This window comes from Symsagittifera roscoffensis, chromosome 1 (assembly GCF_963678635.1).
Source record: "Symsagittifera roscoffensis chromosome 1, txSymRosc1.1, whole genome shotgun sequence".
NCBI classification, from domain to species: domain Eukaryota; kingdom Metazoa; phylum Xenacoelomorpha; order Acoela; family Convolutidae; genus Symsagittifera; species Symsagittifera roscoffensis.
Genome location: NC_087062.1, coordinates 3,640,625 through 3,653,787, shown reverse-complemented (window position 1 = coordinate 3,653,787; position 13,163 = coordinate 3,640,625). Strand labels below are relative to the sequence as shown.

Genomic DNA, 13,163 nt, shown 5'->3' with positions numbered 1-13,163 from the left:
GTTTCAAGCAATATGCTTTAATTGAAGATCAGATAAGTTCAGGGGCGGATTTATGGGGGGGGGGATGCCCTTTTCCCTCAGGGACTCGACCCCTTGCCGACCCAAAGGGTCCCCCTTTGTACTATTTTGAGATATCCAATTTTGGCGACGTGCCCATAAATACCAATTTTGAGATATCCAATTTTGGCGACGTGCCCATAAATACCAATTTTGAAGGATGAGCGCGCGCCGGAAAAACGCAATTTTTTGGCCTGTTTTTTCAAAATTTTGCCTGCGGCGCACAAAATCTGGCCAAGGCAAGGTCTTTTTGTTGCTTTGGCAGAGCTCGGAAAATCAATTTGATCGACAAAACTTTCGAACTTTTTTGAAAATTCCCCCTCGAGAAAATCCTAGATCCGCCCCTAGATAAGTTTATGTAATCAAATATACTAAAAGTATAAGGGTCGATGTCCGCGACTAATTTTTTTGACTTTTCCGTTTCGCCGAAGTTAATTCCGCAACCGAAAACCGCATAATCAGCATAATATGTTTAATAGTCGCGGAAAAAGTCTGGAAACCGTGGGTGACTTTTTGGCTTCATCACTAGAAATCATCAGTAGAATTATTTAATTATTTCGACCAAAAACATATCTCACTCACTGGTGCATATTTGTAAAATTTGAGCAATTTTTGATCGAACTCCGTTGCAAGCATTTATCCAGCCGAAGAAACTCAGATTGTACTGGGTGCCTGGTTGCAAGCCTGTTAAGCTGAAACTCTGAGTCGTGTTCATCTTATAGCCGGAAGCACTAGCAACAGCATTTGCGAAAGTGCTGTTGTCGAAATGATACTGGTCAATGTTACCGCGGACTGCCGTAATCGGCCACTGAGGATTTAATTCCACAAAGGTTTCCCCCGTTGTGAAGTCTACGCTGGAAAAGTCAGGAGGCAGAGGGTCTAAAATTGTGCACAAGATTATAATGCGGATATTAGCAACATTATAATAATTGTATATGGTGACAGTTTGAACATAATTGCACTGAATTATTGTTTCACTTGCACTTGAAAACAAAACAAAACGTACAACAAAACGGAAATAAAAAACATAGACAAAAGACAGTTGGAAAAGAGTCACTGAAGGCAATTAAACATAATCATAATCATAAAGATTAGTTTCCAAGTGTATGATGAAATTAAATACACTTGGGAGAATGTCAAAGGCGTTTAGCCTGTCGAGTGACGCCTCGAGAGCAAAGAATAAAAAAATAATTTTGCATACAGTACTCAGCTAATCAAACAAAAGAGCCCTTGTTAAAAAATCACCGAAAAATCCTGTCTAAATTACCAATCAGAGTAATAAAAATTATGCTTTCATTGTTATGAAAGTCAGCACAAAAAAACCAAACTATAAAAAAAGTTTTATGCGCCCCCTTTTTCTAATTTTGGCAAATTCAAGAAAGAGATGAAAAAAAGAAACCTTACCTATGACGTTAGTTCCAAAAAGTCTATGTTATCTATTATATAAAAATTTCGAAACTAAAAAATAAGTTTTTCTTATTTTTTTGGAATCATTTTCCATATATCTTCTAAAATTGGTTTATCGAACTCTATCAGAAAATTAAACGATTTTTTTCTCTATAGCCATTGTTCTATTTTGATTGCCATCGCCCTTTCTCTTTGTTTGAAGTCCCTTGTTTCTAATAATCCTTAAAAGATCAGAATTCGAGTTCATCCTTCTGAATAAAACAGTTAATACGGTAAATGGTGCGTCATTTTCATATTACTTTTGTTAACGTCTTCTTTAAATCGTATGTGCAGAGTAGTTTTTTCTATGTGAACCATTTGTAATTTTTTTTACGATTATCAGTGTCCATTTTTTAAATAATAACAATTTTGTAGTTTTCTTTTCTGCACTTTGCAAACATTTTTCGAATAATTTTTTTTTTTGCCAGACCATATATTAGCAGCCCAAATTGCAAAACTGGTTGAATATACACTTTAAATAACTTATTAGGAGATGTTTGACCCAGAAACAGTTTATAACGATAAATGTTACCTGTGAGCGATGACAACCCATTAATTAAATGAATTTTATGCTCTTTGCTTTTAAAATTGCTGTCTCAATTTGAATCCCAGATATTTTTTTTCAAAAGAAAATCTCAAAATTTCCTTATTAAACTCATTCTTGCAATTAATTTTTGGCTTAATTTAATTTACTTTACTTATATCTTTTTTAACTGTGCGCTTTGTTTCCTACATCCCATACCGAAATGCGCTTCAATCTGTTGGACATTGATTTACCATCATCATTGATAGTTCCAAACAAGGTTGTGTCATCTTGATAGTTCCAAACCGGCCCGTGGGGCACGCAACACACTATCGAACGCTCTTCGGACAATTATTTTTCCAGTTCAACAATTTGGTATCTGTTTTCAAGATAAGACTTCAAGTTTTCAGGTAATGGGTAAGGAAAACCATAAATATAATGTTTTGTATGTAGTGTTGAGTGATCAAAAAGTTCAAAAACACTAGAAAAAAAAACAAAAAATTTACAAGCCTAGTGATTTTTGGTAGATCAAACACTTAAAAGTTTTCAATTACATCTAGAATTGAGTATACTGTTGATTTTTTTTATTGATATTTATATTGATACGGCGTCAAAATGTTTTGCTTTGATGAAAACTTAGTCTTTCTGTTAGATATTACTTTTTCAAGTACTTTACTGATTACTGGAAAAAGTTAGACTGGTGTTTAATTTCTGCAGTCATCTTTTTTTTCAGCTCTCAAAAAGCAATATTACTCTTGCAAATTTTAAGGCTAAAGGAAAAAACTGATTCTCAACGCAACGATTGAAAAGTTTAAAAAGATAACCACAAACAGCAGGATTATTGTTTTAATTAGATAGATTTTCAAGCCCTCACAGTTCTCTGATGTCTTGTTTTTTTAATCATTTTGAAACCTTTTTTTTTGTCGCTCGTTTTTTTAAAAAACATAAGGTCAAACAATTTTTCTATTGTTTCTAGTTTCATAAGATCTTTCCATATAGTAATAAAGTAATCGTTTATTGTCTCTAGATCAAATTCTGTTCATTGTTTGGTTTAAACTCCATCAAATTGTTTTCAAATTGAATTGTGGAATTGATGTTTTTGAAGTGTCGTTTGATTGAATATATTTGTTATCGTAAAATTTGGTTTTTTAAATTGATTGATTTTGTTGCTTCAATTTTTTTTAACTTTCAAACAATTCCCAATTTTTTTACTGAAGTCTATTAAAGGGTCTAGTCATTTTCTTTGATTTCGAAGTGTTATTTTTATCTTATTGCTCAACACCTCTCCATTTTCAAAGTACACAGCATGAAGATCTGTTATTGTTGTAATTATTGTTTCTGCTGGGCTTTAAAATATTGTAACCAAAACACATCAACCCATGTCTGTAACTTGGCTGTTTCTCTGGTCGAGCCGCTCGTTAATCTGGGTTGCAAGTCTTGAATTAAAAGTGTGCTTAAATTTTCTTCTAGTATTTTTGTTATCCTAAATTTGTTTTTAGTTTATCTCAACAGTGAAGGTATTTCAAATCGTTTTGGTTTTTCAAACTCAACATGTGTTCCTTTAAAATATCCAAAGTTTCATCTCTGCCAAATTTTGATGATTTTTATAACACAGTTCAAAGCAGTTTTTTCCTCAGTCAAAAGTTAAAGCAATCAGTAGTATTGTATCGTGTCCCGGATCCTAAGGGGGGGGTCCTTCCTAAGGGGGGGGGGTCCTCACGTAAAGCAAAATCCTAGGAAAGGGGTCCTTAATTTTTTGGAGGACCCTCATCCTAGGATTTTGTAAACGAAAGAGATTTTCCACCCAAAAAGCAGAAGACCCCCTACTTAGGATCTTGCTAAGTTTAGCTTAACAACAAGGGACACGATACAAAAATCTTTCTAATTCCAAATTTTGGGGTCCTAATTATTGGTCCTGATTAATTATATGAATCATATTAATTGTTATGCTTGTTTAGGGTAAATGAACTTTCGACCTAGTTGAAATTTGTTAGTGAACGGGGAATTGACTTTTATGGTATATAATAAAAATTCGCCGGCCATTTTGGCAGCGTAGCTTAACTGTTGGCAGCAGTAAACTAATTCCTTAACTTGACCTAAATTTTATGGTGAAAAGGCAGTAAATTGAAATTACTCTCAAAAGGCGGCGGCCGTTTCTGGGCAAAATATACCAAATGATAAAATTGTCAAATTTTGAAATAAGAAAAATGAAATTAGAGGGAACTTGGTGTACTGAAGATATTGATAATGAACATTTACAATTAAGAGTGTTTTCAACCGCAGAAAAAAACTCATTTTTCAAATTATGTAATGAACGCTACGTCGTTTTCCTCGAAAGGGCAAAGGAAATTTCAAAGAAAGAATACGAGTTGATTTTCAAAGAACAATTTTATTTGAGTGAGCTTCAACAAATCTCTTGGTGCATTTCTACAAAACAAAAGTATGGCACTGTGAGCGATTTGAATATTGCTGATTATGAAAACGTTTTCGACTATTCGTTTGACTTTAACTCATTATGGGTTGATAAAGACTTGGAGAGAAAAATCCGTCTATGTTTCAACAAGCTATCAAAATACAAAAAACTTCAGGTGGTTTATTTAATTATTTACCACCGTTATCTTAATGAGTCTAAATGGTATTTGCAAGGTCACTTTTATTTCCACTGGCTTGAAATTCAGCAGGTTGGAGAGGTGTTGGAAAAAATAAATAATGAAATTGCAAAAAAGCAGAGTAACTCCTATTGATTTGAAAATAATTCACGAAATTTATACGCCTTTGAAACAAACTTATCCTGATAATTCTAACCGACGCAACTATTTTCTAGCTGCATGTTCTCTGTTTTTTGTTAGTTCTGATAACCTTAACTACGACATTTTAATTAAGTTGAGACCTTATGGTGGCTTGATTGGTATTGATAACTCTTCCTTGGACAAATATTTGAAAAATTCCAAAATTTTACGATTGCACGCTATTTTGCACGATGCGGCCGGATTTATACACGAATTTTATCAACAGGGTCCCACGTACTGTTACATGTTGCCCTGGAACTGTAACAACAGCTTATTGGGACATTTGAGTGGAATAGCGTTCTGCCTTTTCATTAAGTTGAAAAAACCAGAAGTTTATCATTTACTAGAATGCTAGGCGAGAGATCAGTTGTGCTTGACGTGGAAGGCTTTCGTTACAAGAAAAACGCCTTTGTGGTTAAAGAATTAGCAATAACAACTTCAGACTACAGCGATCGACTCATTTTCCTACCTCCAGTGAATTTCAATATACTACCAAAGCTTGAACAAAAAGCTTACAACTGGTTAACTAATTATTTACACGGTCTCCATTGGGAAAACGGTGATTATCTTTATATAAACTTGAATCAAATACTTCAGAGTTTTGTGCTGAGAAATCCTGGTGCCGTTTTTTACGCTAAAGGAAAAGAAAAGACAGAATTTTTGGCCAAGTACTTGGACCGAAAGATTGAAAACCTAGATGATTTGGGCTGTCCTCGGGTTGAAAACTTATATTTTAAAAATTATCCAAGTTGCAATAAACATATTCCACATTACAACTCCAGGAATCATTGTGCCTTGAAGAAAACCAAGGTTTTTTATGATTGGTTGAAAAATGAACAACAGCGAGAGATCAGCGAAAGTGGAGACATACCTATCACAAAATTCAATGATTTGTGCGTGGATGACTCCAGAGGGTGATATTAAAATTTCATTAACGAGAATAGAGCGTATTGATTGCAGTGGCCAAATTGTTCAGAGGAAGGAGCAAATAATAATTTCCGAAGAAGAGTTGTCTACGTTGAAGAGGTTTTTTCCAGTTATTGATCAATTTGTATACTTCCAGAGATTCAAGTTTATCAGAAATGTTAGCCAGCAAGCGAGGAGTATGTCTTCCCGAACTAGTCTTAGTACCCAAACGTCAGCCAGGAGTTCAGATGGATCTAAACAGCAGTGAATTGCCAGATGAGATTAAGACGATTGTGAAAGAGGATACTGTGAAGAAAATAATGTACTACAAAAAAACCGCAAATATCCCAGCAAACTTTGTTTTAGAAATGCATGACATAAATGATAGAGATTTCACACGTTATGAAATTTTTTACTGTTCTCAAAAGTAATTTAATTTTTTACAAGCTTCATTCGCAGAGAGAAAAAGTCTAACGCAGTCTGTAGAATAAATAGTTTCTCAAATGTCAGAAGCAACAACAGCAGTAGATGAACCTGACGCAACATTAGTAACAGAGTTTGTTTATAACGAGACAAACAGTGAAAAAAAATCATGGAAGTTTTGTAACAATGTAACTTTGCCAAGGTCTGAAGTAGTTTTTGTTGCGCAAATGGTAGTAATTCTAATTTTACTAACTTTCTGCATTCTCAAACTTTCTTTCACTAAATTAAGTTGCGAAGAAACGTCAGTTTGGTTCTCGATTTTATCAGGCTTGGTTGGTTACGTACTACCAAACCCAAGAATATGAATAAAGTGATTGATACTTCGACAAGAATTTTTATGGCGATAGTGGGACCTTCAGGATCCGGGAAAACTGAGTTAATTTTGAAACTTCTGATGGGAAATACTTTTTACCCTAAATTTGGAACCGTTCTATATCTTTACAAAGAGATGCAACCTGCATTCTCAGAAAAAGTGTCTTCTCGCGAAGTGAATATGGAGTTCATGAAATTCGACGGATTCGAATCTGTGAGAAAATTAGAAAATGTTCTTCTAGTTTTCGATGATTCATGTGAAGACATCTATAATGACAAGGAATTTGTTAGGTTAGCGACAGCGGGTAGACATAGAGGGATAGATGTAATATATGTTAAGCATAACTTGTTTCAACAAAGTCGATGGTCGCGTACGATTGATTTGAACACTTCACACATCATTCTGTTCAAATCGCCTCGCGACGTTCAGCAACTAGATCTATTAGGAAGACAATTGAATGTATCAAAATTTTTGAGAAACTGTTACGAATTAGCTACCAGAGACTCTTTTGGACATCTTCTAATCGACTTGGACCCCCGTACATCAGATTGTTTGAGATATTGTTCAAATATCACACCACCTGGGCCAACAGTTTTTTATTTACCCTTATCTGAAGCAGAAACTACTCCAATCACAAATGAAAAAGAAAAACTTATCTATTCTGCGGCATATGGTACAACTGAAACCTGACCAGCTAAGAAGATTAATTAGAAAAACTTCAAATCGTGAGATCATAACACTTGTTTGTGAATGTTTGCTCAATGTAGTCAATGGAAACGTACCCGTTAAAATCGCAAACATCGAACGATTCGAGACAGCATACAAATACTTATTAACTCCAAAAACCAGTGTTGTCAAAAAACGTGCGATTATTTTGAGTAAAGAAGGCTTCCATTTAGTTCGACAAATACTTTATTTTTGTTACAAGTACCTCACAACTTAATGATGACTGCTGAAGAATTCATTCTAATTCCGAAACATTTATATGTTAAAGAGCAGCCACATGCTGCACGTGTTCTTCATGATAATAATATTAAACATAAAAATGCTCAACTGTCCTATCTTAACCGGCTTAGACCCCAATTACCTCCACAAACTAGTAAGACTACTGCAACGAAGGAAACATTTACGGATAATGTTGAGCCCCAACAAGAACAGCTTAAACTGTTAACGGACGATGAAGAAGTACCGGTCGAACGTGTTAAAGACGAAAAACTAGAAGAGAAACACAATAGACAGACCGAAAGCATTTTAGGACAGTTACAAGTTTTAGAAGACAAAAAATTTGTTAGAGCAAAAACCGTACTTGAAATTATAGAAAATTCAGAAAGAGTAACCATAAACCATGACAATGAGGTGATATATGTAGATAAAGTACCAACAGGACTTAAAGCTACAATATTTTTATACGACATACAACAACCAACGAAAAAACTACACAATCCGGCGTTCATTAACATTTTAACTGCTCTCAACTTGAATGAAAACCTGGTAATAAATCGAAATGCCAAACACGCGGTTCAGTCAGCGTCTTTTAACGCTCAAGAGAAACGAGAACCCGGACCCTCAAGAACCCGCTCAACATCGCCCACTTGGCAGGAAAAAAGTAGTGCAAACCTTAAGAGAAGTAAAAAACACAAACGAAAAAGTCTCAGCGGTAATAGAAAAACCCAAAACCAAAAACGTGAAAAAGAGTCAGAAGAAGGCTCTGACTCATACGGAACGCCCCATAACGATTCAGATTCTCCAACGTCAGAAAAGACGAAGGCGCAAACAAAACAATGGGAAAATTACCAAGATTGAAGAAAAATTGTTGAAAACTAAATACAGTGACAAAGGTCCCGCGTTATTTGGTAGTGTGAACAACTTGATAAAAGCAAGCAATTTGTCGCGAAAGAAAGTTAAACATTTCCTTCATACTGAACCTGCTTACACAAAATATCGAACTGTGATCCGAAAAACGCCGCGACTCAAGGTCATAGTTTACGATATCGACGAAATCTGGTCATTAGATCTGGCCTTTGTTGATAAACTTGCCCAGTACAACCATGATGTTAAGTATCTGCTTGTTGCAGTTGACTGCATGTCCCGCTATCTCAGAGTGCAACCCTTGAAATCAAAGTATGCTACTACAACAGCAGAAGCGTTCAAACTAATGATAACGACAAAACAACCGGAAAAAGTATGGGTGGACAAGGGCACAGAGTTTAAAGGGTCCTTCGAAGCATTATGTAAAAAGAAAGGCATAAACACATATAGCACAGAGAGCGAGAAAAAGTCCGCATTCGCTGAGAGAAATATCCGTTCCTTGAAAAATCTTATTTATAAGTACTTGGAGGATAAATGGACTTACTCATACATTGACAAATTGCAAGATTTTGTCAATGCAATTAATTCGAGAACAAATCGTGTCACAAATCTTGCACCAAATAACGTAACTAAAAAAGATGTTCCTCGCCTGATTTCATTAAGAGCAGAACAGTCTTTGAAGTTAGTTCGACGTCCAAAGCTTTATGTTGGTGATTATGTTAGACTTGCCAAAGTAGACATACGTTTTCGCAAGGGTTACAAACAATCGTTCACCGATGAAGTGTTTGAAGTTTTTGACATACCAACACGAAATCCCCCAACATACAATTTGATTGATTCTAACAGAGAACCGATTGAGGGAAAATTTTACGAGTCTGAACTGATTCGCGTTCTGGAGAAGGACAATCATGACTGAGGGCACTTCCGACAGTCTTTTCACCCATAATGTTCCCCCTTCCTTCACAATTACCCTAGTTTCATCTGCATCAATGAACGTTTTTAAGGATAACACTCTGGCCAACTTCAAAAATCTCCTGAGTGAAGAAATAAATTTGCAAGGTGAATGGAGAGTAGCAGTTACAGAAATTACCTTCCCTACTCAGATAAACAACGTAACTGACAACAACATTGTGTACTACAAAAAAGATCGGGTTATAGCAAGCATGAAAGTTGAGAAAGACAAGATCTCCAGACCTTACCTTGGAGAAACAGCAAAATTAACAAAAGGAGAATATACGAGCATTGATCAAATACTGGACGAGATTCGTCGAAAGACAGAATTAGAGAAATTGGATTACGTAATAGATCCAATAACCAAACATCTTTCCTTATGGCTGCATTATTGGGAAGGTATAACTTTTTCAAGCCCGCAAATTCCTAGTCTACTTGGATTCAAAGGCGTCAGAGATGGAACTGGTTATCATATAGGTTACAAACAAGGAAGCACGAAACATAGCACATTCTCTACCCAAGATCTTATTGCTGACTATCCCGTTGATGTATGCGCTGGTACTCAGCTTATGTTTATTTATCTGGACATAATTCATTATCAAATAGTCGGAGACACAAAAGCACCCCTTTTACGAGTCATTGATACAAATCGTCGAGTGAAAAACGGTTACGCATGTACAATTGAACCGAATCATCGTAAAGTGTTTAGTAATTTGGATTTTAAAAAACTTTTGGTCAATAATATTTCCAATATTTCTGTGAACTTGCGCACAGAAACTGGAGGACTTGTTCCTTTCGCTGGAGGGGGAAAAGTTGTTCTGACTTTGAAATTTCAAAAGTTTAGCAATTGATCAAAATGGATTCATATTACCACAACCAAGCAAACCTACCACATTTCTCGGGGCATTATAGACAACGAGGCAGTGGCTTCGGTGCATTAGCCTTGGGAATAGGAAGAGTCGCACTTCCACTGGCTCGAAAATTTGTGATACCCGCGGCTAAAAAAATCGGAAAAGAACTACTTCTTCAGGCAGCTCCAGAACTGATAGAAGTTGCAACAAAAAGAAAAAGTCCTAAGCAGGCACTCAAAAGCACCGTTAGAAAAACAATCAAAAAGCAAGTAGGAGGAGGAAGTAGATCTCGGAAAAGTCATCCGAAAAGAACGACGGCGTTTAAACGAAAAACGAGACGCGTCATTCCCAGAAAACGAACTGCACAGAGAAGTCGCTCCGATTTCTTTACAAGGGTTAAAAATGATTTCTAATTTAATCCCGAGTGAAGCAACTCACAGCTCCTTGGACTTATTTGAGAAACCGCCTTTGCTTGTCACTTTTGAAAATGCATTCACCCAAAAAATTGGACCTTCCTACTCCCCTGATGGTCCTATGCTAGAGTTTGAAGTACTCGGCGACAGAAATAATTTCATCGATCTTCAACGTACTCGTTTGGAAATAGTTGCACGAATTGTTCGAAGCAATGGAAACGTGCTTCGAACACATGCTACAGAGGCGGCAAACAGAGATACGCCGTATTTTGTTAACAATCCTTTATCTTCATTATTTTCTGAGTGTACACTGTCTCTGAATGGTGAAAAAATATCAACTACCAATGCTAATTTTGCCCATAAAAGCTTTATTGAGACCGAGTTTTCATACGGTAATGATGCCAAGAAAACATGGTTGGCTTGTCAAGGTTATTATTATGAAGAAAATCCATCAGCCATTGACGGTGCTGGAAGGAGAGCTGATGATGTTACGGAGCGTAAAGGTCTCGTTGCGGCCTCGAGCGAGCTGAAGCTATTTGGTAAAATTGCTTGCGATTTTTTGTCGTGTGACAAGCATCTACTTAGCGGTGTGACAATAAGATTGTCTCTTAGACGTTCTCCTAATGATTTTGTTGTCATATCTGAAGATGCAGCTAAACACTACAAGGTCCAAATAATCGAAGCTAACCTCTATGTCAGAAAGATGACTGTGACTGACTATGTTCTCTCATCAATAGAAAAAACTTTGTTGAAGAACCCGGCAATTTACAATTACATCGAAGTAGTACCAAAAACGTTTCTCGCAACTGCAGGAGTACAAAGCTGGCGACAAGAGGATGTTTTTGCAAAAGAACCTGTTCGAAGAATGATAGTAGCAATGAGCATAAACGAAGCATATTTGGGTACTAATAGAACAAACCCTTTTCATTACCAGAAATTTGGGTTGAATGAGATCATTGTTTACAGAAACGGTCTACCCATTGCCGGAACTCCCATCTCAACATCAGACAATAAAAGAATTTATTACAATACGCTTGAGGCTCTTGATTTTGTTTTAAACACTAGTCATGGAATCAGTCTCGCTAATTATGATAATCATTATATTATGGCTTTTGATCTCACGTCTACTCAGGAGGCTTCACACGATTTTATTCATCCTGAATTGACCAATTGCACTATTTCGCTCGAACTCAAGTTTGACGCAGGTCTCGCTAATAACGTCGAGTTATTGTTTATGGGAGAGCGTGCATCAACAGTTTATGTGCGTTCAGATAGAAAAATTACCAAAAACACTCTTATGACCTAAGATAGACATGGATAATCTTCAACTAGTAGAAATTATTAACCGTTGTAAACATTTGAAACATCGCTTTAGAGGTGTTTTTCCGGCAGATTTGCCATGCTCTTCAGTACTGAAAAACGATAATACGTTCATGATTATGAATGCCTCACCATCGGATCAACCTGGAACCCACTGGTTGCTTTTTGCTCAAGCTGGAGGACAGATATTCTTCGCAGATCCTCTAGGTAAACGATTATGTGATTATCCCCTCGTGTACAAGAATATGCGACGAACAATTCACGAGGGAAATCAGCTACTGTTGAAAAAACCAATACAATCAGCTGATTCAGTGTTATGCGGACTTTATTGTATTTATGTTGCTCATGTTATAATTACAAACAAATTTCCAATAGGTTTCAAACTTAATGATCATGATTTGATAAGATTTGCCAAACATATGTTATTCTAAATTAATTTATTGATGTTTTTGTAAAATTTATAAATTCGTTTTTTTTTTTTTTTCAATTCATTCTTATTAACAACAAAGTTTTTTTCTGCAAGTTTATGTGAACCGCGAAAAGTTTCATATCAAGTCCTTCGAATTATTAAGGCATGGCCGTTTGGTTTAAGGGGCAATAGCTAACCCGGCGTTGCTCGTCGCTACGCTCCTCGGGAACGCCTCCCGCTTGTGTAGTAACAATTTTTTTTTTCTTGTAGTATACAAGAGCGAAAGAAAACCAATATTTAAAACTTGAATTTCTTCTCCATGATAAATTTCACAAACAAAGTGTTTGAATCAATTTCCATACAACCATACCCACTTAAAATTATGTCAATTATTTTAGAAAACTCAGCAGCGTTTTCACCATTCAAAATATTAGTAAAGCGTTCAATTGTTACGTTAGTAATCAGGTCAGTTTGAGTTTGAACAGATTTAGTCTGCGAGCCGAAGCAAACTTGAGGCAATCGTCTGCGAACTGGAACACCACTAACATCTAAGTTGTTGATAGAGTTATAATTCACAGCTATTTTCAGTTTTTCCATCAGAGGGCCAGACAATTCATAGTTGGAGCAACCTAAAATTAAATATTTGAATGTAGAGAGAAGACAAGGAACAACGAAGGCTTTTGAAGTCATCTTGTTAAGTAAATCGGTAGACTCTTTCGTAAATTCGACCAGCACATGATAATGTTTTTCGTTGTCAATCGAATGGTTGCAAAAATCTAATTTATTCGAATGGGAGGATACTGCAAAATTTGCTTTTGAAGCGAAGCCTGAAAAGTTGGGTTCATGATTCAGGATGAAAAATTTGTAATTTTTACGGAATTGTTTGAAATAAT

General features: G+C 35.9%; 2 protein-coding genes across 2 annotated transcripts in view; one reads left to right on the top strand and one right to left on the bottom strand.

The window, feature by feature from the left end:
- LOC134857014 (uncharacterized) overlaps positions 1-13,163 on the top strand; it is a 290,454-nt gene that overhangs the window by 29,234 nt on the left and 248,057 nt on the right. The window lies entirely within an intron of this gene.
- LOC134841790 (fibronectin-like) overlaps positions 1-13,163 on the bottom strand; it is a 121,820-nt gene that overhangs the window by 27,194 nt on the left and 81,463 nt on the right. Inside the window, exon 11 of the mRNA XM_063857858.1 lies at positions 640-936. Within this exon, the coding sequence (XP_063713928.1) occupies positions 640-936 (297 nt within the window). The remainder of the gene's footprint in view (positions 1-639; positions 937-13,163) is intronic.